Source organism: Notothenia rossii, assembly GCF_949606895.1.
Source record: "Notothenia rossii genome assembly, chromosome: 10".
Lineage (NCBI taxonomy): Eukaryota > Metazoa > Chordata > Actinopteri > Perciformes > Nototheniidae > Notothenia > Notothenia rossii.
The window spans coordinates 30,420,024-30,447,256 of NC_136908.1; the positions used below are offsets into that span (position 1 = coordinate 30,420,024).

Sequence of the window (27,233 nt, forward strand, 5' to 3'; positions counted from 1 at the left end):
ACCAAACTGCTTTATTGTTGACTCAGCAACCAGGGTGTAAGCATAAGCATTAGAAAAAAGGGATAAGAGAAAGAAGGAGGATGAATTGAAGTAAGTTGAAGAAGAGTTATTTGCAGCATAACGTTGAAACTGTATGACCATCAGGCCAAGGTGCATGCTTCTTCTGCAGGTTGATGTGATGTGGCCAGAAGCATTTTTCTTTCCTCCGTTTGTTGTATGACTGCCGTCCAAATTAGTTGAGTGTGGCCATTGAAGTGGTCATTTAGTCAAATGTATATATTTTTACGACAAAATACAAATCTTGATCCTCAGTTTGGTTGAGCATTCATGAAAAACGTTGCAAGACAATAAAAAAAAAATCAAGAAACACCGAAAACAAAACAAATATTGACCTATGTGCAAGTTGGCAGTAAACTATATACATCAAAAATATAATAAGATAAGCAAAAATAAAGTCAAATTAAATACTGTACAGATGAAGAAAATACTGTTTATTGTAATAATAAACATGTGAACTATAAACAAGATGTTATGTAGTTATGAAGGCACTTGACAGAGCTAAGGTGTTCAACAGTGGTATGGCAGTCTGGCAGGCACTTTGGATAAACTGCTGAATCTTTATTTATTTTCTTAACTCTGTCGTTTACATTTTAATGCACCCCTGATACTCCTAGTCTAGTCTTAGTTAGTAACTGCACTTGTTTAGCAACAAAAAGTAATAACGAAAGAAGAAAATTAAAAAGGCACTAAAAGGCAGTCCTGGTATTTCCTACGTCATTGAACGCAGCATTACGACAGGGTGCGTGAGGCGTGTTTGGCCGGGCAAGGACCACAGGCAAGGACACTCACAGGAATGACATTTGCGTAAGTTGGCCTTTTGTTTTCTGTATATCCATGAATACTGTCCAAACCTGGAGGAGCACCACAGCTGCACTGACTGCAGCGGGGGTCAGTGTGGTAAAGCTTCAGGTTCGGTTGACGAGCCGGTGGCTAGCTTGCTACTAGCTAGTAAATAGTTAGCATAGCAAGCTAGCAGCTACCATTGGCTGTCAAGTTAGGCAGCCAGCATTAGAAGCTTTTAAGGTAGTGTCAACGGTTAACGGGAACATATTTGGAGTCCAAGACATTTTGGGATAACTCATATGTGACTAAAGGGGTTAGTAGACACGTACAATGCAGCTGTTTCAAATGTAATGTTAATGTTGATTTGCAAAATAAAAATGACTGGGTTTATGTAAAACAATATGTTCCTTGTAGTTCAATGTATTACTAAGTCTACAATAATGATAAGGTGTTATGTTGTTCTGTCACCAAATAGTCATCCTTCCTTCACACTGTCATAATTCGTGTAGAAATATCTAGAAATGACCAGCACTAGCTTATTGTCTAGTTTATATTTAGCAGAGGTGGAAGAAGTACTCCGATGTTTTACTTGAGTGGAAGTAGAAGTACCAGAGTGTAGGAATACTATGTTACAAGTACAAGTCCTGCATTCAAAATGTTAATCAGGTAAAAGTACACAAGTATTATCATCAAAATATATTTAAAGTACCAACTGTAAAAGTAGTCACTGTGCAGATTGGTCAATTTCAGAATAATATATATGATATGTTTTATAATGATTGATCATTAAAGTGTTCTCAAAGCTGGTAAAGGTGCAGCTAGTTGTAATGACCTTAGCCGCGTTCACACCGGAGTACTTTTCCCACTTTAGTTCCGATATAGTTCTGAAATGTCGCGTTCACACCACAAAGAGCCAGAACTAAAATTAGTTCATGAGAACCTTTTTACCCCCTTTTCCGTCCCTGCTAAAGAGCAGGGACTCTCATGCGGCTCTCTTGTGAGAAAAGAGCTATATTTCTGATTGGCTGGGCGGATTGCAAACCACGCCCCGTAAAACAAAAAAAAAGTGTTGTGAAGCCAACATTTTATTATCCTCGCATTGGCATTATTAGCATTAGCATTAGCATTAGCCCAGCACAGAAACGCAGAGAGACTAATTTATGTATGTTTAAATAAAACATGGGAGATGAGGAGGTGTCGGAGTTCTGGCGATTTACTCGGAAGGCTTCAGTAGAAGCTGCTGGGAGTCCCAGCAGCTTCTACTGAAGCCAGTCCCCAACTCCGGGGACTTCCGGCCGGGGATTTTGGGCGACAGTATACGCCGTGAAGTTGTTTGCGGCCTGCCAGTAAACCCAAAGCAGCAGAAGAAGAAGAAGTGACGTCAGCAGCTTAATTTGCCTAATCCACCCCCAGGGACTTATTCCGGTGTGAACGCGATCTGTACTTAGTTCATCAGAACTAAAGAGTTCTGATGAACCAAGTTCTCATGAACCCTTGTGGGAAATGTACTGCGGTGTGAAAGCGCCTTTTGTATACTGCAGGGTAGCTTGTGAATTTACTTCATGTGGAACTAAAGTCTGATTTAACACTTGATTATATTTCACATCATTCATCCACATGTGCAGAGTAAATAAAGGTACGTAAGTGTTGTGGAGTAGAAGCACATGATTTACCTCTGAATTATAACGGGTTAGAAGTACAAAGTAGCAAAGAGTTGAAGTATTCAAGTAAAGTACAGTACTTTAGTAAATGTACTTAATTTAGTGTTAATTCCTTATTTAAATTATTACTCACTGTCTGGGTTATTCCAGATGATTTATTGTTTATTCTGTCAAATGACATTAACCGCAGTATGCCCTTCAAAAGTTATTAAGCTGTGTCTTCAAACAACTTTGCTAAACAAGGTGTTACAACCCAGAGGATTATTCACTGAGAAGAGTTCTACTCCTTTTCACTTTCTTTCATTCCAAGTTGAAGTACACAGTCTGTAAAATGTTCCTTTTTATAATGGCATCCTGTCTGTTAATTGGTCTTACTCACCATGGAGACACTGATTATAAACGTGTGGTCTGCTGCAGGTCATGTGCTCCTGGCACAGTCTCTGAAAGCTCAGTAAAAGACCCAGGTCAGGGAGAAATCCATCGGCCAGAATTTTCTAGACTTTTTATTTTCCATACGGATACCATGACCTTCTCTCTTTAAAGCTTCACATAGTTCTAGAATATAAAAAAACCCATCAATGGATCAAAAGAGGGTATTGTTATGGCACATTTCCACTGCAGCGCGTAGCACGATTTAAGCGTGCCGTGCCAAACCCGGACCGTTTTTTGTTACGTTTCCACTAGGGGTAGTTCCGGCTAACGGGTACTTTTTCACAGTTTTTCTGGCTCTCCAAAATCCAGGTTCTTTCCGGGCCAACAACCGAGAGGAATATACTAAACTAGTGAGAGAATCGCTGGCAAGGGGGCTACAACTACAACAAAATGAACATATTTTACCGTGATTTAATTGTAATACACGTTTAAAAATGATGCAGAAGCAACAACATACTGAAAGCGGTTAGTAAAAACCATGAATTAATGCTTTGACAAGTCTGCAGTAGGGCTGCAACAAACGACTAATTTGATAATCGATTAATCTATCGATTAATGAAACGATTAATCAACTATCCGGACTATTACTGTATGCATTGCACAATTTCTCAAACGCTCTTATTTAGCCATCAACTTTTAGATTTAGCTTGAGCTTGTTTTAGGCATGTGGAGACTAACAATGAAGACAATAAAGATGAATACTTGATTCAAAAATACATATATTATTAAATTAACTAAACACATTTTGAACAAAATTAACATTGCTTTTTATTTAAATTAAATAAATAATATTTCACATCAAAAGAAACAACAGTGTTTTAACAAATCGTATTAAATAATGTGATAACAGAACTGTAAACAGAATAGCTGAAACTTTAACAAAATAAAGAGTAACTCTGTTACCTCTAATCATTAACCCATGTTTGTATAATGTTGTTAACTCCGTGTGTTACTGCCAGCATACATAACACCTGACGTGGAAACGTTACTCGTGGATGGGGCTACAGAGCTACTAGAAAGACAGTCGAACCCGCTGCATTCCTCTGTCTGAATGTGGTGCACTTTTGCTAAATGTTTAGATAAATTGCTCGTGTTACCGCCCCTACATGCTAAACTCTTATTGCACTTTTGGCAACGAGCATTGTCCACATCGAGACGGGTAAAGTTTAACCACACCTCGGAGCGCGTTCTCTCCGCCATCTCCGCAGTGTGTTGCTGCATGTAGCAGCTGCGTGTGTGTAAACTGCCCCGCCCCCTCTCACACAGACGGGGGAGAGAGATCTCGTCTGATCGAAAATACATCATAGACGCATTTGTTTGTCTTTTTGCATATTAGAAACGAGTTGGGGACACTAAGACTGCGATATAATGTTTTTGTAGCAATAATACATATGACATATATTTTTTAAATGTCTCTAGTACCGATAAAAAGACCAATAACTTTGGAGCGTAACGGCGCGTAAAACACACGTGATGACGTCACCAACGAATCGACGACTGAATTATTTGGCAACTAATTTGGTAATCGATTAAGTCGATTAGTTGTTGCACCCCTAGTCTGCAGACAAGACGGCAGGCGAAAAACCTTTTAACCTGTTAAGCCCCAACCCCCAGCGGGTCTTTATTTTTATTTTTTTCACGACACTGTGTCTCAGGACATCTTAATATTTAAAAATCTATGAATGTGTCCTATCCTCCTAATGGGAAGAAACTCAGCTAACTGATGATATGAACCTTTTTTACCGAAACAAAACACAAGTCTCACAAGAAGGGTCTAAATTAGCCCTGAGCGAAAACATGCTAACGCACTTAGCACAAAACTCTAGGTATAAATCGATCGATATACTTATTGGCCACAAACAAGCTTCGCTAACATCCTGAGATTCCACAGATTATAGACATATATAAGTATCATCACTGAGCGATTAGAACTCGCGACAGGGGAAGCAAAGACAGACAACACACGACGTAGCTTTAGGTAGCAAAACACGGAAATATGCTCACTTTAGCTGTTATTCTGATCATACGTTGTGTTCAATGGCATTAAAACGAGAACGCGGCGGAAAGTTAATCCATAGACTAATCCAATGTGTCTGTCACTTTGAACAAATTATTGATAATCCATAATTTAATTTTTATGCAAAAATCAGAGAATAAATATTAGCTGCTAATGGTAGCCACCAGAGTTTAGCGCGGTTTCCGGTTTTTGCTACGCGTCACTCTCACTCCTTATTTGTATGTGGAATTTTTATTGTATGTGGAACTTTTCCTTGATTCCATTGGCTATAGTGGTTAAAAAGAGATGTCAATCATCAAAATCGACCAATGGGAGCCAGAGATAGGTCAAATCCACCCAAATGACCCCAGAAGTGCTTTTTTTGTTGCTAAATCTCTCTAAAAAGGTCAAATGTCACTTGTTTTGCATCAATCTTGATACAGGGTACTTATTATGTTATAGTTTGGATTCCTAAAGCTTTTAGTCTACTATCCCATCATTCAAGGGTGGTTTTCTCTAGAAGTAATGGTTTCTTTGGACGGACACTATAATTTACATTTTTTTTACAATATTCAATCTGAATTTACTTTACAATAAAAAAAAAAATCTATATTGATTCTGACTCTTCTACATCCAACTCACAGGTTTATCATTGCTTTGAGAAAAAAGATTATTAATTTCCCCTTTTAGAAGTGTAGTTATGGTCATTTGTTCTGGGAATGTCATTTTCGAGCCTGAGACCTGGAAAACAGGCTCAGGGCTTAACAGGTTAAAATGCTTGTTTTCTGAAAGGAGATCGGCTAAGCTAACGCAGTATATGCTCCGACCGTCCACACTCACAACAACGGCCTATACAGACATAAATAAACCAGCAACTGTATTCGCCATGACACAGACAGTCTGTGGTTTGTACTTGTTTAACTTATGTCTAGTTTCTGAACAGATATGAGGAGCTGTGAGCTCTGAGTGCCATCGGCTAACGGCTGATGTTGGTTTTGTGGTTCGCATTGAAGATGACGTCACCGCTCCGCCTACACTGCGTTACTATAGTTACTGCCCCAGTTCCTACACTGTAATGGAAACGCAGATAAAGTGAGCCTGGCCTATAGTGCTGTAGCGATGCGTCGACGATGTCGACGCGTCGACTTCAAAATATCGTCGACGACATATTTCCTCGTCGACGCATCGCCACACAAACGTGGGTCACCCAAAACAACAACAAGCATTTCGCAATCGCACTTTAAACACTATGGAGACTGAAACGGCTACCACCTCCTCCTCACAGGATTGCGCACGAAGCCCTGCAAAAAGCCCCCAAACAAAAACATCTCGCCCTAGGTCTTTCAAATTGAATTGATTGAAATCTCCAATATCAACGTAAGAGCTTTTTCGGGGGGTGCTAACACTTAACCATAAACTTTATCGTTTACTTTCTCCGTCTTTATATGTAGATATTACTTTTCTCCGTTAATCTCCGTCACGTTGTTTCCATAGCAACAACAAGTTCCTGTCAACAGCGCTACCTCTCCTTCAAAATAAAAGCATATTCATAAATAGGAACAGCCCTAGTGTGTTGTGCAGCTTGAGTTCTGTGCACTTCGGTAGTGCTAACTATCTTATAGCTCTCCGTGCAGTTTGTTCGTGCTTGGTTGGTTAGTACTTAATGTTAGCTTCCTAGCTAGCTGCGCCAGCTGTGTGTTAGTTAACGTTTGTCAGCATTTAATGTTGGATGGAATGGTAGCTAGTTTACGTCTGCAGAACACCGCTATCTAGCCGCTACTAACCCGGAACGAACAAACTGCACAGAGAGCTAACTCATGTTGTGGTCGTTTACGAGTCAAACATAACATTAGACTAACGTTAGTCAGCTTATAGTATCAATGTATGTCAACTAACGGAGCCAAGCAATTTCCAGGCCAGGGCTGCACGTAAACTTGTGCGCAATTGTCATGAATGAAGTAATGTTTTTTGGTATTTATTTGAGATACATTATGTTTTTTATAAATCGAACAACAGAAAAATAATCGTTAGATTAGTCGACTAATCGATGAAATAATTGCCCGATTAATCGTTTTCAAAATAATCGTTTCCCCCCAGCACTACTGGCCTACCAAGGCCTAACTATACCGTACGAGGCCTTGCAGTGGAAATGCGTCACTAGTGGCCTGTTGCCTTTCTTACATTTGAGTGGTGCAGGAATGAGTCCTAAAACCCAGAAATAAGTTAGCATTTTTCCACTTCCATTCCCCTGTCTCAAAGATTTTTGAGCACAAGCTTAACAGATTTTCACGTTTTCCTCTACGATAAAATGTGTCAGTAAATACCACACTGGTGAATGTCTATTTGTCATAAAGACGTCATCATGCCTCCAATCATAAAAGTGGTGTTAATATGTGGAGATTATCCTACTGAAGTATCATTTAAATGTATTTGCCATAGATCTTATTTTCTGCTATGTTTCATAATGGACAAATTTGTGCTTTGTGTCGAGGGAGCCCTTGTGATGCTAACTCTTCACTGCACCACTCTATTTTGCATTTCAGCTTGATCAATGAATGATTATTAGTCATCAAAAATCTATTTTTCCAGCAGCCATGATTCTGATCATTAGTAAAAAATCTCTTGCGGATATCAATACTATTTGGTAGCATTTGAAGGTCGGAAGAACATGATTTCAACACTGCTAACCAGTGTCTCTGTGAAGGACTGGCTGTTACTATATGTTCTCTTCTCTTCCTCAGGTTTGTGGCTGTATTGAGCGGGAGTTGTCCCGAGTGATTAGTTTGCCTCTGTTTGTGTATTCCTGATGTCTCTGCTGCTCTGTGTGATGGTCAGCTGGTGACTGGGGTCGCCCCTGCTCCTGTGGTAAATGGCTGTGAGCAGAGGGGGGGTTGCCTTCTGGGTGGGTTGTGTCCGCAGCCGCGGCAGGAGGCAAGCCGTCGAGAAACATAGCTGGAGTCTCTGTCAGGTAATCTCTTTATGATCCTCTCTTCCATTTCATATGTGAGTTATGATGTAGAAGCCAATTGACTAATAATGTAGTTACTTTCATCGTTATTCAGTTTTTTTTTTAAACAGGGTAGTCTTGCAAGAAAATACAGCCTGTATTGTCCTGAAATATGCCTTTTTAATGAAAGTCGCCGAGTGCTTTCTACAATACAGTTGGAATAGTTAGTTTTAGGGATGCACAATATTGGTTTTTTGAAACCGATGCCGATAACTTCCTGCTTCTCAAGACCGGTACCTATACCGATAACCGATAATAATATAATATATATATTAAATGTACCTGTAGTTTTTGCACACCTGGTGGTAAAAAATAGACTAGTAGTGAGCAAATGACATGAGCATTACTACTATGAACAAAACAAAGCCAAGAACATTAGCTCGTCGATAGGTAAAAGCCCCGGTGCCTTTGCAGCTGGCTTTGGTTTCGCCGCTGGTTTAGCAGCGCAGGCGTCTTCGTACGCTTTTAACACACCATCGTAGCGATGGCGATGTTTCAGGTGACTAATCAGGTTGGAAGTATTATAGCTCGTTGCCTTTTTCCCTCCTCGTGGAACTTCTGCATTGCATTTGTTAATACAAATAGCAAGCGAACTATCTAACTCTGAAACTTTGAAATAGTCCCATACTACCGATGACATGTTTGTTTACTGTCCTGGCTTCACGGCCGCACACCATTTACGTCACAGCCAGGCATGAGTTAGGGAGCGCTGGATTTGTGAAAAACTCCCCTCTTCCTAAACCACTAATACCACAGTACTGGCAAAACGGGAGGAGCCGAGTGAAAAACAAGCGCCCCTCATCCCAATCCACCCACACCTTAGTATTTTTTTCTTTTTTTTACCCCAAAAATATATTGTATATTATCGGGGCTATTCATACTTTTATCGGATTTATCGGGATGACGTCATAATTCCTAATATCGGACCGATAATTATCGGGCCGATAATTATCGTGCACCACTAGTTAGTTTAACCAGCAACATGTGCATTAATCAGTTAAAATGATCCTCTGATCCAAAATGTCAGGAACAGTCAGAAATACATTTCAGGAAACGAAAATAAATCCGGATGGGACTCAAGGGCATTAAGACAGCAGCAGGATACACCGACGAAAATACATTTAAAAATCAACATGAAGTCAATGACCGTTGTTAAAAATGTGTTGTTTTTATACCAATAATAACTACATTCATATGTTCACCTCATTAATGATGCAGACAGACAAAACTGAACGTTAAAATAAATTCATGTGTTTTTAACTTCTGGATGACAGTGAGACGGGTTAGGGTTATAGCCAACAATGTGATAACGGAAATCTATCACCCAATGAAAGATATCCATTATCATTATATAATAGTGTTAGAAATTGACAGTGATTTTTATTGAATGACGCCTGATAACCCAAGGTTGCTGATCAACGATCCATACTGGATCACTACAATTTTCCCTGAACCATGGAGTCTGCAAGTCAGTTCATCCAGAAACAAAATGATATAAACAAATCAGATCACCTTTATTCTTCCCACAGAGAGGACATTTACATGGTTACAGCAAAAGTGAAGAGCCAGATATATAAAAATATTAAAGATAGAAATTACACAAATAGAACATTTACAAAAATATACATCCAGGTGGACAACAAAAAAGACCAGTAATACTATAAAAAAAAATATATAAGTGTCGCGTGTATCAAGTAGTTTGATAGTAGCCAGGTGACAGTAGTAAAAGTGGAAGTATATATTGCATGTTATTCAGAAAGAGATATTGATGGAGATTTTTAGAAGATGTCCCGTGTGCCGGACAAACAGAAATTAAGCTGATATTTGTCCTGCCTTCTTTGTCTGTCTATAATTATAGTGACAATTATATTCCTTAATGTTTTGATAATAACATTTCTCACAATCGTGGGAGATTTGAGGTGTTTTTCTTCTAGAATTGAATGTAAAATATGATCTCTCCCTGTCCTTCTCCTCCAGGCAGTCGACTGGCACTGGATCCGTCAGACACGCCCCCTGAGCAGTGCATCATGGGCCCTGGCACCCCCCAACAGCCTGAGATATCAGAACATTAAGCAGCCCGTATTGTCGCACCCGTTCCACCATGCCAGCCAGCCTCTTTCAGGGGCTGACGGAGAGGAGGAGTGGGAGGGGGCCCTCAGCGTGTGTGTGCTGGTGCGGCAGGGGGAGTCCCACAGCCTCCACACCCTGCTGGAGGTCCCGCTGTTTGCCCACAATAAACTAAATCTCCTCGCTCCTGGGCTTCACCCCCCCTCCGAGTTCTCCTTCCCGTTGACCACGGTGGACGGCAGCCGGGAGGACGACATCAGCGTTGACAGCTTCAAGAGAAACGGCGCTGCTATAGAGAGAGAACACGGTTGTTTCAGGAGCCTGTTTGAAGCCGAGCGGTGTCCTGCTCCCTTTATGTATGGCTCTCAGTTTTACTGTTTCCACTGCCCGGGCACGGAGCCGGCGCCTGGCTGCGGCCTGAAAACTATGGAGGATATTGGACTTGAAAACAAGCTTGTGGTGCTCTCTTTGCAGCCTCACAGCTCTCTGTACAGCCGATCAGAGAGAGCAGAGGGGGAGCACACTGAGAGAGACAGTGAACGAGAGAGGCAGCTGGCCCTGATGTATGAAAGACTGAGGATAGAGGTAAGACTGTTTATTGATCCTCCAGTCCTTTCCTCACAACACAATGCAATACAGCTTTATTTGTAAAGCACTTTAAAACCTTCAGACCAAAGTGCAGAAATGAAATAAATAAAATATAAAAATCACAAAGCTCAGCTTGCAAACTACCACACAAATTAAAAAAAACAAGATAATAACTGCTATTAAGTAAAAGTGTATAGGCCTGTCTGATGTGCTGGGCCAGATGGCTCCACGGTTTGAGGGCCTGAGGGGCTCTGAGCTTTGACTCCGTTTCGGGCACATTCAGGAGCAGTTGATCAACTGACCTGAGAAGGAGGGTGCTTGTCAGTTGACCTCAGTCAACTGACAAGCGAGAAAAAAAAACAGTCGTCCTTTTAAAGCGACCTCACTTTAAGAAGACCCGCAGCTCAGCTGCACCACCTGTTCACTGTGACGCCTCTTGTCGATCTCAGATGCCGAAAAAACTTCTGCAAAGAATACAAATGTGCATCTGTACTCATAGCTCCCCAAGCATGCCATCTCTCCTCTAAATGCATTTCAGGAATTCAATGTCCTTCAAGATGATAAATTGAGATCAGTTTCAGGGTCACAGGCAGGAGGGTGAAGGAGAGAAGAAACAAAGAGACACAAAATAGAATCTGGATAAGTTAATTGAAGTTGCGCAGAGCACTTTTTGGATTTTATTTTACCAGGATAGGTTCTCTCTTTAAGAGAGTCCTGGCCCAAGATACAGTGGGGCAAAAAAGTATTTAGTCAGCCACCAATTGTGCAAGTTCTCCCACTTAAAAAGATGAGAGGCCTGTAATTTTCATCCTAGGTATACCTCAACTATGAGAGACAAAATGAGAGAAAAAAATCCAGAAAATCACATTTTCTGATTTTTAAAGAATTTATTTGCAAATTATGGTGGAAAATAAGTATTTGGTCACCTACAAACAAACAAGATTTCTGGCTCTCACAGACACTAATGTTAATGGCACCTGTTTGAACTCGTTATCAGTATAAAAGACACCTGTCCACAACCTCAAACAGTCACACTCCAAACTCCACTATGGCCAAGACCAAAGAGCTGTCAAAGGACACCAGAAACAAAATTGTAAACCTGCACCAGGCTGGGAAGACAGAATCTACAATAGGTAAGCAGCTTGGTGTGAAGAAATCAACTGTGGGAGCAATTGTTAGAAAATGGAAGACATACAAGACCACTGATAATCTCCCTCGATCTGGGGCTCCACGCAAGATCTCACCCCGTGGGGTCAAAATGATCACAAGAACGGTGAGCAAAAATCCCAGAACCACATGGGGGGACCTAGTCAATGACCTGCAGAGAGCTGGGATCAGTAACACACTACGCCGCCAGGGACTCAAATCCTGCAGTGCCAGACGTGTCCCCCTGCTTAAGCCAGTACATGTCCAGGCCCGTCTGAAGTTTTCTAGAGAGCATTTAGATGATCCAGAAGAGGATTGGGAGAATGTCATATGGTCAGATGAAACCAAAATAGAGCTTTTTGATAAAAACTCAACTAGACGTGTTTGGAGGAGAAAGAATGCTGAGTTGCATCCAAAGAGCACCATACCTACTGTGAAACATGGGGGTGGAAACATCATGCTTTGGGGCTGTTTTTCTGCAAAGGGACCAGGACGACTGATCCGTGTAAAGGAAAGAATGAATGGGGCCATGTATCGTGAGATTTTGAGTGACAACCTCCTTCCATCAGCAAGGGCATTGAAGATGAAACGTGGCTGGGTCTTTCAGCATGACAATGATCCCAAACACACCGCCCGGGCAACAAAGGAGTGGCTTCGTAAGAAGCATTTCAAGGTCCTGGAGTGGCCTAGCCAGTCTCCAGATCTCAACCCCATAGAAAATCTTTGGAGGGAGTTGAAAGTCTGTGTTGCCAGCGACAGCCCCAAAACATCACTGCTCTAGAGGAGATCTGCATGGAGGAATGGGCCAAAATAACAGCAACAGTGTGTGAAAACCTTGTGAAGACTTACAGAAAACATTTGACCTCTGTCATTGCCAACAAAGGGTATATAACAAAGTATTGAGATTAACTTTTGTTATTGACCAAATACTTATTTCCCACCATAATTTGCAAATAAATTATTTAAAAATCAGAAAATGTTATTTTCTGGATTATTTTTTTTTCTCATCTTGTCTCTCATAGTTGAGGTATACCTAGGATGAAAATTACAGGCCTCTCATATTTTTAAGTGGGAGAACTTGCACAATTGGTGGCTGACTAAATACTAGTTTGCCCCACTGTAGGTAGCAGCAAAGTCACTGACAATTTTAAAACTCACAATCACAACACAATAGGGGTGTAGGTGTAACGGTTCACAAACATTTCGGTACGTACCTCAATTTTTAGGTAACGGTTCGGTACGTTTTCGGTACAGCAGAAAAAATTATCACAGAACATAAAATATTTTTGGGGGGTTTTTAATTATTATTAAACTGTGAATAATGTATTCACTCAAATAAATACAAAATATAATAAAATAAACATTAAGGTGCAGCATTTCAATGAACTGAAATAATTAGGGATGCACCGAATATTCGGCCACCGAAAATTATCGGCCGAAAATGGTTAAAAAGGCCCTTTCGGCCGAAAGGGTTTTAACACAGAAAAATATCACCGAATGTCAGAGAACAGGGTTACGTTGATCATGCTCCGCATATTTGTCCGGGTGTTTTGATTTCAAGTGGTGAAGAGTAATCCCGAAGTGGTGAAAGTCTTTGCAGTTACACCCCCTCGAGAAATGTCAGCTGAACACGTTTTACAAATCGCAATCCGCGCCCCTTTCCTGATATTTTGAAATATCTCCAAGCGGCAGACATGTTGGCTGTGAGCCAGCCGCGAGCATGGTCGCGCGCCGTGATTGTCGCCGCGTTTTGATTACGTCATCACAACAACATGTTATGTTACCAAACTTATAGGTGCATTTGTTGTTGTTGAAGGCCTGGCTGTTACAGTCTTTATTTACACTATTTTGTTGTAGGCCTACTGGCCTAGATGTTTAATGCAGTTTTAAAGCACCTTTGCTTTGTTCTGAATGCACTTTGTTGTAGTTATCCTACAGAGAAAAGAAAATGCACTTGACTTGGAATTAATGTGCTCAAAAGTGCTGAATAAATGTTTTATGGACCCATAATAGTGATTTTTATTTAAGTTAAGTTTTGCCATAATCATGTCTTTTTCCATAATCAGGTAGCTGAACAACATTGGTAAAAAAATGTATACATTATATATATATATATATATATATATATATTTCTATTAATCATTTTCGGCCTTTCGGCATTCGGTTTTCGGCCAACTGTTTCCTATTTTCGGTATCGGTTTCGGCCAAGAATTTCCCATTCGGTGCACCCCTAGAAATAATTTGTATTCGAACTGTACTGTATTAGTACCTAAGCAGCCAGTTTGACATTATGACTTGCTTGTCATTGTATTTTCATGTTTTTTTAAAGAAAGATTAACTTGTCCACATTGCTTGCCGAAAGGGCAGATCTGCTGGCACTAACAATGTCTCCTGCTGTGGAGAACACCCTCTCGCTAGGGACAGAGGTAGCAGATACAGCCAGGTAGCGCTTTGCTAACATGGCAACATAAGGATATTTGGCGTTTGTCATAGCTTTGGCTCGGTCTGAACTTTTTGCGAGTGGTGGAGGCTTAAATGCTAGTGGGAGTTGGGTTTGCACTTCAGTCTTTTTTCTTTTGGTACCGGTGAGATTCACGTTCGGGTGATGCCTTTTCAAATGAGTGTGCAAGTTTGATGTATTGCCAGCCGCCTAACCAATTTTAGTTGAACAATGCCGACAAACAGCTTTGGTTCGGTCCACCTTTCTTTGTCAGTCATCCTTGTACGTAACTGCGAAACCAAAATGTTCCCAAATCGGAGACTTCAATGATGCTGGAGGATTTTCGAGCTCAACTTTATCTGCGTTCGCCATTTCGACAGTTCCTCAAATTACTGACTAAATTTGAACGCATCCCTGTGACCAGCTCTCATAGTATGCCTCTCGTCCAATGAAATGACTTGCTCGCTCTGACGCGTTAAACCCAATGTGAGCAAATTACTCTGAATGCTGCGACGCAGCACCTAAGATTACTTCCAAAAAGTTGTTCACATTCTCAATTGTTTACGTTTAACGTTCTATTCGTTCGGTACACACGTGTACCGAACCGAAGGGCCCATACCGAATAATTTCGATACGTATACCGTTACACCCTGTTGGAGCAAACACCACAGTGGTGGTGGCTTAAAGCCCACCTCTGCTCCGCGCCGCCCGTTAGATGAGCCTGGTCACATTAATAAGAGAAGGAGTTCAAAACACCAGCATAAAAGTTATAACAATAATCTGATTTTAATGGTAAAAAAACACACAATACGAAATACAGAGTACTCTGGACTTCCAGTTCTACTGCCGTGCGATACAGGTATCGGGACCAGCCAGTCAGAAACGGGAAGCCCCGTGGATGACTAAACCAAAGTACACAGACAGATTTGGAGGCAGTCGATTTCACTCCTAAGCGAATCAGAGTTCTGGGAAAAATGTATTTTACTTCTGAACAGAGCGTGAGAGCTTCGGACAGAGTCAATCTTTTATCTTGCACCTGAATTCACTCCTTTACTTTCCCAAGGAATATTTCAAACAAACTATTCTTTCCCAGACAATCAAACATTGTACACAGATATATTGGTGCCCAGAAAGGACCTTGAAAAGAATATGTGTGTGTGCTGATATCTAGGTCAGTGAGTGTGAGGGAGAAGGTTATTTATTTATATATATATATATATATATATATATATATATATATATATATATATATATATATATATATATATATATATATATATATATATATATAGGATTACTTCAAAACAGTTCAAAATAATACATGTTTACTTTAAACAGTTTAGAACAAACAAATTAACTTTAATCCCTACAACACAATCATTGAACAAGATCAGTCAAAGCATTCACAGACCCAGCGGCCTGCTTCACATTACATGTTACTTGTTAGACGCTTTTATCCAAAGCGACTTACATACTCAATACTGTGGGCAATCTCCACAGGAGCAATTTGGGTTGAAGTGTCTTGCCCAGGGACACAACGACATGCTGACTGCAGTGGGGTTTGAACCTGTGCTCCCCTGATCCGAACACAAACGCACTAACCCACTGTGTCACAGCCTCCTTCACAGTCATTGAGAGTCGCTTTGAGTCTCAACAGGAGCAGCGTAACTAACCGCCCTCTTTCCCAATTCAGTACAGACTTTTGGTAAAGTTAGATTTAGTTAAATTCATGTTAAAGGATGTTTTGGTTTAGAGGTCTTAAGAATACTTATGCTAGTTGCTTGTGACCAACCACATTCTCCTACCCACCTCCACAAGCCACCACTGTGTCAAATTGTGCAGCACAAAGCAAGACACTGGTGCAATAAAAGCAGACTTATAGAACTTGTTTCTGCAAAAAAATCATTTCATTGCCAATCTTGGGATTTTAACAATCCCACTAACAAAATAATAGTAAATGTGCTTCTATAAGGGAATCCTTTTTTAAGATTTAAAAGATTAGAGATTTGAAAAACCAGTAGTTGAATTCAAACCATAAAACTAAAACCGGACTACCTTGTGCGGTGCAGATGGGAGTTTGTATGCACTACCGTTAAATCCTGGCAAACTCTGGGGAACAGCCGGAATGCCAATACGGAAGTGCAACACACTGCAGTTCATACATGGGCCGCTAGGGACTGACTACAGAAAGGAGCAATTTCCATAGACCCCCATGTTAAAATGCCCAACTTTACAGCAGAAAAAAACATGTTTCTACCCATGGATGCAATAAATATTATTATAGATATAATTAGATTCCACCTTCATGATTGTGAATCTGTGAGTGAATTGTTTTCTAACACGACCCTTTTATTTATATTAGGTCTTAAAGTTTTTGCATAAATTAGGGCGTGGTCACTTTGATGGACATGTACATGCGTCACTGTCAGCTAACAGCAACTTGTCCACTCTGCTAGGCTACAACCATAGAGGCTACAACGTTAGTTAGTCATAGTACTGTACTTGACCCTTTAGCTTTAGCCGTGTTCGTGGTGATTGTGCCTTTTTGGGAATATTGTTACAAATAACAGACAATTAAAATGTCGTGCTGTGCGCTTGAATGTACTAACAAAACTTCCAAGAAGTCTAAAAATGATCATAATATACATGTTAATCCCGTTCGCAGGCGTTTGTGTGCTTGGTAGCTTAGCTTGTTACTTATTAGCCAGCTAAGGACGTAACCCTTTATACATACATATACATTTTAGTTTATGATTCAGCCTTGGGTAAGACATTTATAGTCTATGGCTATGACGCCCATAATGCTAAACGGGAGCAAATGTTAATAGGGGACCCAATTATCCCAGTGGTGGCCGCCGGAGCTAACGGAGCCGCAGGGGGCTAGCTCCGGGACGCCGGCTGGAGCTAGCCCCCTGCGGCTCCGTTAGGTCCGGGCGATGGAGTCCGTCGTTATAACTGGAGATCAAGGAATGCAGCGAAATGCAGCCTTGGTTCGCCTGCTGTAGTATTAGCAAAATAAATTATGTTGAACAACGCTTATTAAGCTGAACATCGCCACAATTGTTCTGCTATGTATCGGTGCTTCATTTCTTAACGTGTGAATGACAAGAATTAAGAATAACAAAATATAGCTAATTCTCTTGCAGATTGTCTCATTTGATTATGAATGTAACGTTTACATTACATTGCATTTAGCTGACGCTTTTATCCAAAGCGGCTTACAATAAGTGCATTCGACCAGGAAGATATAACCTTGAAGAAAACAGAATCATATAAGTACATCAGGTTTCATAGAGCCAAACATTTCAAGTGCTACTCAACTGGCTTTAGAAAGCCAGCCCTTTATTAGAATATAAGTGCTTTGTTAGTCATTCAATCGCTCAAAGTGGAGTCTAAAGAGATGAGTTTTCAGTTTGCGCCGGAAGATGTGTAAGCTTTCTGCTGTCCTGATTTCAATGGGGAGTTCATGCCACCATTTTGGAGCCAGGATAGCAAACCCACGTGTTTTTGCTGACAGGAACTTGGGTCCCCCTCGCAGTGCGGGTGCAGCGAGCTGTTTGGCCGATGCAGAGCGGAGTGCACGTGCTGGGGTGTACGGTTTAACCATGTCCTGGATGTAGGAAGGGCCAGATCCATTCGCAGCATGGTACGCAAGTACCAGTGTCTTGAAGTGGATTCTAGCAATTACTGGAAGCCAGTGAAGGGAGCGGAGGAGTGGTGTGGTGTGGCAGAATTTAGGAAGGTTGAAGACCAGACGAGCCGCTGCATTCTGGATGAGCTGCAGAGGTCGGATGGCACATGCAGGTAGACCAGCCAGGAGGGAGTTGCAGTAGTCTAGGCGTGAGAGGACGAGGGCCTGGACCAGAACCTGCGCTGATGTCTGGGTCAGCTGGGGACGTATCCTCCTGATGTTGTAAAGCGTGTATCTGCAGCAGCGGGTTGTTGCAGCAATGTTTGCAGTGAAGGACAGTTTATTATCTAGGACCACACCCAGATTCCTTGCAGTCTGAGTCGGGGAAACAACAGAGGTGCCGATGTTGATTGTTAGGTCAAGAGTGGGACAATCTTTTCCCGGAAGGAAAAGCAGTTCAGTCTTGTCAAGGTTGAGGTTGAGGTGATGAGCAGACATCCACGAGAGATGTCTGCTAGGCAAGCAGAGATGCGTGCGACGACCTAGGTCTCTGAGCGGGGAAAGGACAGAATTAGTTGGGTGTCATCAGCGTAGCAGTGGTATGAAAAACCATGCGGGCTAATGACAGACCCGAGCAAGTTTGTGTACAAGGAGAAGAGGAGGGGACCAAGAACAGAGCCCTGAGGGACCCCTGTAGTTAATTGACAAGAGTCGGACTCGGACCCTCTCCAAGTAACCCTGTAGGTGCAGTCTTTGAGGTATGAGGTGAGGAGGGAAAGTGCAGTGCCTGAAACTCCAAGTTCTTGGAGAGTGCGAAGGAGGATCTTATGGTTCACCGTGTCGAATGCAGCAGACAGGTCCAGAAGGATGATGACAGAGGAGAGGGAGTCTGCTTTAGCAGTGTGCAGTTCGTCAGAGACAGCAAAGAGAGCAGTTTCTGTTGAGTGACCTGCCTTGAAACCAGACTGATGCGGATCCAGAAGGTTGTTCTGATGGAGATAACAGGAGAGTTGTTTAAAGACAGCGCGTTCAAGTGTTTTAGACAGGAACGGGAGGAGAGAGACAGGCCTGTAGTTTATAACATCAGACGGGTTGAGAGTGGGTTTCTTTAGGAGAGGGTTTACTCGTGCCTCCTTGAGACTGTTTGGAAAGTGACCAGAAGTTAGAGAAGTGTTGATGAAATGGGTGAGAAACGGTAGAATATCAGGAGCGATAGTCTGAAGGAGGTTTGAGGGGATAGGGTCCAGAGGACAGGTGGTAGGACGGGCAGAGGTAATGAGGGTAAGAACCTCACTTGGAGAGAAAGGGGAGAAGGAGGTCAGTGTGTGGGTGAAAGGTGGGTCTGGTGACCCAGCGGTGAGTAAAGGTGAGTCAGAAAAAGAAGAGCGAATATCATCAACCTCAAAGTGGTTAACAAAGTCGTTTGACAGAAGGGAGGAGGGGGGAGGGGCTTTGGGGGGGTCCAAGAGGGTGGAGAAGATAGAAAATAGTTTTTGGGGATTGGAATAGGAAGATTGGATCTTATCTTGAAAGAAAGTGCTTTTTGCCTGAGAGATGGAAGCAGAGAAAGAGGAGAGGAGAGCCTGAAAGGTAGGAGGTCGTCATGGTGTTTGGATTTCCACCATTTCCGCTCTGCTGCCCGAAGGATGGTTCTATTAGCACGCAGTGCGTCATTTAGCTAGGGAGCAGGAGGGGACTGACGAGCCGGCCGAGATGTGAGAGGACAGAGAGAGTCCAGAGAGGATGAGAGTAGAGAGGAGAGTTTCTGCAGCCGAGTTTGGAGGCAGGAGTTGGAACGAATCAGAGGATGGGAGGGCTGAGAGCACCGATGAGGCAAAGGTAGAGGGGGAGAGGGAACGGAGGTTACGGCGGACAGGTGCAGAATTAGAAGAGATTAGGTTGTTATGTTTGGAAAGGGGTAGAGAGAATGAAATGAAGAAGTGATCGGATGTGTGAAGCGGGTTTACAGAGAGGTTAGAAGTAGTGCAGTTCCTTGAGAATATGAGATCAAAGACATTGCCAGCGTCTATCTTCCCTGTCTGGAGGTTGAAGTCTCCGAGAAGTACAACGGGAGGGCCAGTTTCAGGGATGTGTGAGAGGAGATTATCTAATTCATCTAGGGGAACTACACTGTTAGCAGTAACTTGGTATGCATGTATTTCAAGTTAGCTTAGCTTCTTAACCTGAGCTAGCTCTGTTTACTTCCAGTTCGGAGGCAGCGGGTCCCGCCTCGGCTCCGCCTCTTTGCCCTTATTTGGAGCAGGCTGAAGTAGGCGGGAGTTGAACTCTGACGTCACTGTCGAGCCGTTAGTGGCCGACTCCGCCTACTAAGGGCTTCTCGGCAACTCTGCAGAATCCTATGGGTGACGTCACGGACCCTACGTCCATTTATATTTACAGTCTATGGTTAAATCACATAAACAAACCAGGCATCCAATCAGCTTCGAGATCAGAGATGGAACCAAATGTTAGTCTTTTGTCATGGCATACAGATGTGTATCCAATGTAGTTGTAGTAAAAAAGAAAATGTACTTTTATTCCACATGTATCAAAAGCAGGTACAATCCACAAAGCTTTTGCTATAAAGTGACTGGGCACTTTAAAAAAAACGTGTCTAAGTCTGTTCTAGACCTAATATTAAACTTACATTTATATTCCCATTAAATGTTTTTTTTCCGTTATAATCCCTATACTATTAACGTATTCACTTCAAGCCTTATACAAACCACGAACTATGACAGTTAAACATAGTAACTGTGTCTGACCTGAGTTTGCTTAGGCTGGAGCCACACAAGGACGATCACGCAAACTGCCCGAAATCATTATCAAAAAGTCTTCCGACTTCCAACAGGCAGAAACGTGTCCGTCCACACGAGACCGTTCGAAAGCGCTGGAGACGCTGTAGTACATATGCCAGGCCTGTAAGTGGCGCTGTACTTCAGCACGAGACCGCTCGAAAGCGCTGGAGACGCTGTAGTACATATGCCGGGCCTGTAAGTGGCGCTGTACTTCGGCCACAAAATACACCAAAAGCAGCGAAGAAGACTTCTCGCGCATGGTTGCCATGGTTGCCCTTCTGTTTATTCTCCGCGCTGGATTTAGCAGCAGAGGTGGGGTTTTGCCAAAATTAGAAAAGTGCCGGTCAAAGATCTTCTTTGTTATTTATTGAGCTTTAAAACAAATGAATAACGACTCTATATAATAATATAAGAATAATACACGGAGGACGGAGCCTCTCTTCCCCCCCCCCCCCCTCTCGTGACAGCCCGTCAGTATCCGTGGTCTCATACAGCTGGCTGATCCAGTAATGAGTGACCCGACATTAAAAATAAACATATTTATAACTAGTTTAGGTAGTTTGAGAGTAATTCAAATAGCTAAGGGTGATGATCTAACTTGAAGTGTGTGTTTTGTTCCGCTCATCGCTCCATCACAGTGGGCGGAGCTGCGTGTCTCCTCTCCTGTCCGACTAGACTTCACTCGCGTTTATGTCCATATCGATCAAATCTAGCTGGAAGCTACTGCTGGGTGCACTGTCCTGCGAGATACCGGGACCTCGCTCAAAACACTGGGGCTATTGTGTCATCGTTATCAGGAAATGATCGTATAGGTGTAAACACGGAGCCGTTTGCCCCCCCCAGAGCATTTCCTTCGCAGATCTACCCGCCTAGGGACCCGTTATCGTTGTATACGTTTCCATGTCGGCCTTGTGTGGCCGAACCGTCTATCTGATAGAGCAGTGTTTCTCAAACTTTTTCATACCAAGGACCACATAACCAATAAAAAAAACAGACCACCTAACTCCACAAATATCCAAAATCACATTGTTTTTCTAGAACAGATTACAAATCGCCTGAAAATGGTACAAACATGTGTGACGAAGGTGTTGCGCTGGGCTATATCATGAAACTCAAGCACGCTCCATTGCGGAGATATTCCCGCGAGAGTGCGGAAAACTTAAATTTATTTATTTATTTCAAATGTGAAATGTCCCCGCTGCGAGCCCCCCCCCCCGTTGAAAATTCAGAAGCATTGTTTGGGTGAAGGAATGAAGACTGTTAATTGAAAGCTGAATAATGATCGATGGAATTGTTGAAGTACCGACACGGTGACTCGTTTTAAACCATACCTTCTTATTGTTTTGCAGCTTCCAAGTTTCTTTTCGAAGGTCCACGATTACACCATGTACTCCAACGATTTGGAATTCATCAACGGACTAATCAATTCCAAAACCAGGTGATGCTGCTCCTGCAGTTTGGTTAATACACATGGCTGTATACATGTCTCCACTGTGTTGGTCATTCCTCTGTGCCCCTGTTGCTGTGTGTTGTAGAGGCCTCCTGGTGTACCAGCTGACCCTCTCCCTGTGGCGCGTCATGTGTGTGTGTTACTACTCCAAGGCCCGGCTGGAGGTGCTGAAGCTCACTAAGCACTCTGAGGACGGCACAGTGAAGGCTCGCTGGAGGATCATCGGCCTGCCCTTCTACTCCCAGCTGCTGCGCTTCTACCGCAAAGACAAATCTCAACTGTACAGGTATAAACTTACAGTACTATATCTAAATTCACTGTTTACACAGCCTTCGCTTCATTAAATATGCAATAAGTCAAGTTTAAATATTTTGTTTCACTATTGGTGGTCGATCAATAGGAGCACACTTATTCTAAAGTATTTTGTCACAATGGTTTTAATTGCATCCAAATGTCTTCTTTTATAGGTCATATGATGCATTCTCTACTTTTTACATTGGACCGGATGGACTCATTCACTGTCATAAAGTTGAAACGGTGAGCAGCGAACTAGCGGATGTTCTGAGAGCAGGGGCTGCCACATTTTTTATTTCCATAAATATTTCACCTGAAAGTTCTAGATGTAGAACCACCAGCTAAATCTTTAGAAGATTTCTTTCAGGCAATATATTTTTCGGGAAATATTGAGCAAAAATGTAATTAAAATATCTCAGTACTAGCTGATCGTCACTTCCTGTGTGGGCACAGCAGCAATATGAGACAACACTACATGGTTGAAATGCACACACTTCACAAGTGTTTACAGTGAACCACATGGCAGTGTACTAGAGCAGGGGTTCCCAAACTTTTCAGCCCGTGACCCCCAAAATCACTGTGCCAGAGACTGGCGAAAAACATTCACAGAGAAGACGACAACAATTTTCCCTTGCACAAAGCAAGGTTAGACAAAAAACAAATGATCCCGAACACGAAATACCTTCACGGAGTGCGTTGAGGCGCAAGCTATCATCCAAAGAACAGGAGGGTTTAGGTAGCGCCTCACAGCAATCTTTAAAGGTCGTTTTCTCTAAATGAGTTTTTCCTCATGTTTCTGAGTGAGAAATGTCCACTTCAGTTGCATTTACATACACCAAACCTTCCAGTTATATTCCTATCAATATTCTGAAGGTTTTTACAGAAGCAATTCTTTATATATCATTCATAGCCTGGATTAAATAACATTGTATACCTAAAAACATATTTTAGAGCTGTTGACAGTATTTTCTGATTTGTGATAAAAAGAGATATCCCAAATCCCTTCTGTAAAAACTTTAAATGCTAATATGACTACAAAATGAAACGAGAATTTCGAACCTGACTTTATCCATTGTTCAGAATTGTGTTCCTGAAAGTATTCAAATATGCGCATATTTAATGAGATTATGGCTCATTTGCATGGGGGGGGGGGGGGGTAGGTGCGGTGCCCCTACAAATAGAATCAAATTGTGGGAAACACTGATGATAATAATAATAATAATTTAAAAAGAATGTTCTTATTTTTTTATTTAATTTTGAATCATCTCGCGACCCCCACTTTGGGAACCCCTGTACTAGAGGAAGTATCAGAAGTGAGACACAGTATTGTCTATGATGGTAGACTTTCCCGTATTACAGATCATTCCAAAGAGAGAGTTCCTATTGGCTGTTCTACAAATGCCAAAGCACTTGCATGTCTCAGGAAAAGTTACAATACTGATGAAATGTGATCCCACTTAGTTTTTTCACTCCAAGAGGTAAAAGACATACAGTGGGGCAAAAAAGTATTTAGTCAGCCACCAATTGTGCAAGTTCTCCCACTTAAAAAGATGAGAGGCCTGTAATTTTCATCCTAGGTACACCTCAACTATGAGAGATAGAATGGGGGGAAAGAATCCAGGAAATCACATTGTAGGATTTTTAATGAATTAATTGGTAAATTCCTTGGTAAAATAAGTATTTGGTCACCTACAAACAAACAAGATTTCTGGCTCTCACAGACCTGTAACTTCTTCTTTAAGAGCCTCCTCTGTCCTCCACTCGTTAACTGTATTAATGGCACCTGTTTGAACTCGTTATCAGTATAAAAGATACCTGTCCACAACCTCAAACAGTCACACTCCAAACTCCACTATGGCCAAAAACAAAATTGTAGACCTGCACCAGGCTGGGAAGACTGAATCTGCAATAGGTAAGCAGCTTGGTGTGAAGAAATCAACTGTTGGAGCAATTATTAGAAAATGGAAGACATACAAGACCACTGATAATCTCCCTCGATCTGGGGCTCCACGCAAGATCTCACCCCGTGGGGTCAAAATGATCACAAGAACGGTGAGCAAAAATACCAGAACCACACGGGGGGACCTAGTCAATGACCTGCAGAGAGCTGGGACCAAAGTAACAAAGGCTACCATCAGTAACACACTACGCCGCCAGGGACTCAAATCCTGCAGTGCCAGACGTGTCCCCCTGCTTAAGCCAGTACATGTCCAGGCCCGTCTGAAGTTTGCTAGAGAGCATTTAAATGATCCAGAAGAGGATTGGGAGAATGTCATATGGTCAGATGAAACCAAAATATAGCTTTTTGGTAAAAACTCAACTAGATGTGTTTGGAGGAGAAAGAATGCTGAGTTGCATCCAAAGAACACCATACCTACTGTGAAACATGGGGGTGGAAACATCATGCTTTGGGGCTGTTTTTCTGCAAAGGGACCAGGACGACTGATCCATGTAAAGGAAAGAATGAATGGGGCCATGTATCGTGAGATTTTGAGTGACAACCTCCTTCCATCAGCAAGGGCATTGAAGATGAAACGTGGCTGGGTCTTTCAGCATGACAATGATCCCAAACACACCGCCCGGGCAACGAAGGAGTGGCTTCGTAAGAAGCATTTCAAGGTCCTGGAGTGGCCTAGCCAGTCTCCAGATCTCAACCCCATAGAAAATCTTTGGAGGGAGTTGAAAGTCTGTGTTGCCCAGCGACAGCCACAAAACATCACTTCTCTAGAGGAGATCTGCATGGAGGAATGGGCCAAAATAACAGCAACAGTGTGTGAAAACCTTGTGAAGACTTACAGAAAACGTTTGACCTCTGTCATTGCCAACAAAGGGTATATAACAAAGTATTGAGATTAACTTTTGTTATTGACCAAATACTTATTTTCCACCATCATTTGCAAATAAATTATTTAAAGATCAGACAATGTGATTTTCTGGATTTTTTTTTTTCTTCTCATTTTCTCTCTGATAGTTGAGGTATACCTAGGATGAAAATTACAGGCCTCTCATCTTTTTAAGTGGGAGAACTTGCACAATTGGTGGCTGACTAATACTTTTTTTCCCCACTGTAATATAGCTCTGTTCAGATCTCTGGGAGAAAGATAGTCCTTTACCGTCTAATCTGAAAAAAGATTTTGCGACTGAACTGATTTTTCAAATTTCAAGGAGTTGTCACAAATCAAGTGAAGATTCTTAAAAAAGATCAATATTGATAAGGTAAATGGTCAAGGAAAAAAAATTAAGAAATGCCAGACATTGCTGTTACATCTGTAGTTATAAATAGAGAAAGAACACTTTCATCGATGAGGCTTTTCGTTTATGGATGTGAGCTTCCTGTGTCTCTGTTCCAGGTGATGCCGCTTCAGCCCCCGGTCCTGCCCACAGTAACGTCTCTTCTGGCGGGGGCTCTGGTTGCGCTGGGGGCGCAGGAGCATCGACCCGCTCTCAACCTGCTGCCCCTCCTCCTGTCCTCGCTGCGCCAGAGCGGAAACTGAGCCCAGGAAGACGTCAGAGGAGCAATGGAGAGTGGAATCATTCTCAACATAGGAACACATATATATCTAAATGTTGCCCCTGAATTAAACATGAATACATGAAGACTCTATACGGCTTCGCGTTTTTCTGACTTTAAGTGTTTAACCTGAAAACTGAACTTGGTGTTCACAAACGGAAGTCACATGGCTTTCATCCCTGTTAGACAGACACTGGGTTGTTGTATTTTGAAAACTGCATGATAATTAACATTTGTAAAACATTTGTCAGTTTTAACTATTTAATTTTGAGGTTGTAAAACTTGTTGCTAGCATTGCATTACAACGTCCTGGATCCATTATCTGCACGTTAAAATAAAATTCTGGTATTTCTTTAACCTGTTTCTTATTGTCATATATGTACCAAGTGTTCCTCTGAGTCGAGCTAGAACCCCTGGATTAGCTTATGTAGTTGACTGTGTACAAATGTTTCGAGGCAGCTTGCCTTGTCATTGCACTCGTTTGCTTGTATGTTGTTGAGCAGCAGTATCATACCATACCTGGCGACTCCAGGGAAACGCACCCAGCTTAACGTCGAGAAAGCGTTGCAGCATGTAACTCCACAAACAGGATGTAACGGTTTTCATGAAATGTAACGTTGCCAAATTTAGAGAGGCAAGACCTAGTGGTGCAGTGATGGCGTCTTTTTGTAGGCCGACCCCAAGTTACCATCGCATTGGCTAACTCCACAAAAGCAATGGGATTTTTGCATTGGATTTCAGTATATTGCAGAAAATAAGATCTATGGCAAACACACGTTCATGATACTTACACTTTTTTTCAGCAGGATAATCTCCACATATTATCACTACTTTATGATTTTTGTTGTCAAATGCAATCGACTTTGATATGAGAGAAAAAAAAGCTTAAGTAGGGCCATAAACAATACATAATAGTGGCATGCTGGGCATCATCACCGCTAAACTAAAGGCTGCTAAAATTTGACATTTCGACATTTTGTGGTTACATTTAGTCACATGTTGGCAGCCGCTGTTTTTATGGACCATTGACGCTTCAGACATTTACAAGTGGGGGATTTACTTCATTTCATTTCAAACCTTTATTTAACGAGATTGGTCCCATTGAGATCATAGATCTCTGTTTCAAGGGAGACCTGCAGCATATAGGTTCCACATGAAACATAAAACAATAAAGGACATCTTACATTATATTTACAGGATACATTTACATAGTTATAGACATTTACAAGTGCCCATAGTATCAACGAGCATTTCATTTAGCCTAGCTTTAAAAACATGCAGAGGAATGAGATTGCTCAGTTTCAATTCTTGCTGAAGATTGTTCCAAGCAAGTGGAGCTGTGCACATAAAAGCTGTCTTACCTAAGACA

At 41.9% G+C, this 27,233-nt stretch overlaps 1 protein-coding gene across 1 annotated transcript; it reads left to right on the plus strand.

Moving 5' to 3' along the window:
- The first annotated feature begins 775 nt into the window (after positions 1 to 775).
- cUnh6orf136 (chromosome Un C6orf136 homolog) lies at positions 776 to 26,221 on the plus strand. The gene is made up of 7 exons (XM_079654503.1): positions 776 to 864; positions 7,674 to 7,900; positions 9,917 to 10,591; positions 21,959 to 22,047; positions 22,145 to 22,345; positions 22,527 to 22,596; positions 25,704 to 26,221. The coding sequence occupies exons 2-7, from the start codon at positions 7,802 to 7,804 to the stop codon at positions 25,845 to 25,847; spliced, it is 1,278 nt and encodes a 425-aa protein (XP_079510629.1). The 5' UTR covers positions 776 to 864; positions 7,674 to 7,801; the 3' UTR covers positions 25,848 to 26,221.
- The last annotated feature ends 1,012 nt before the right edge of the window (positions 26,222 to 27,233 follow it).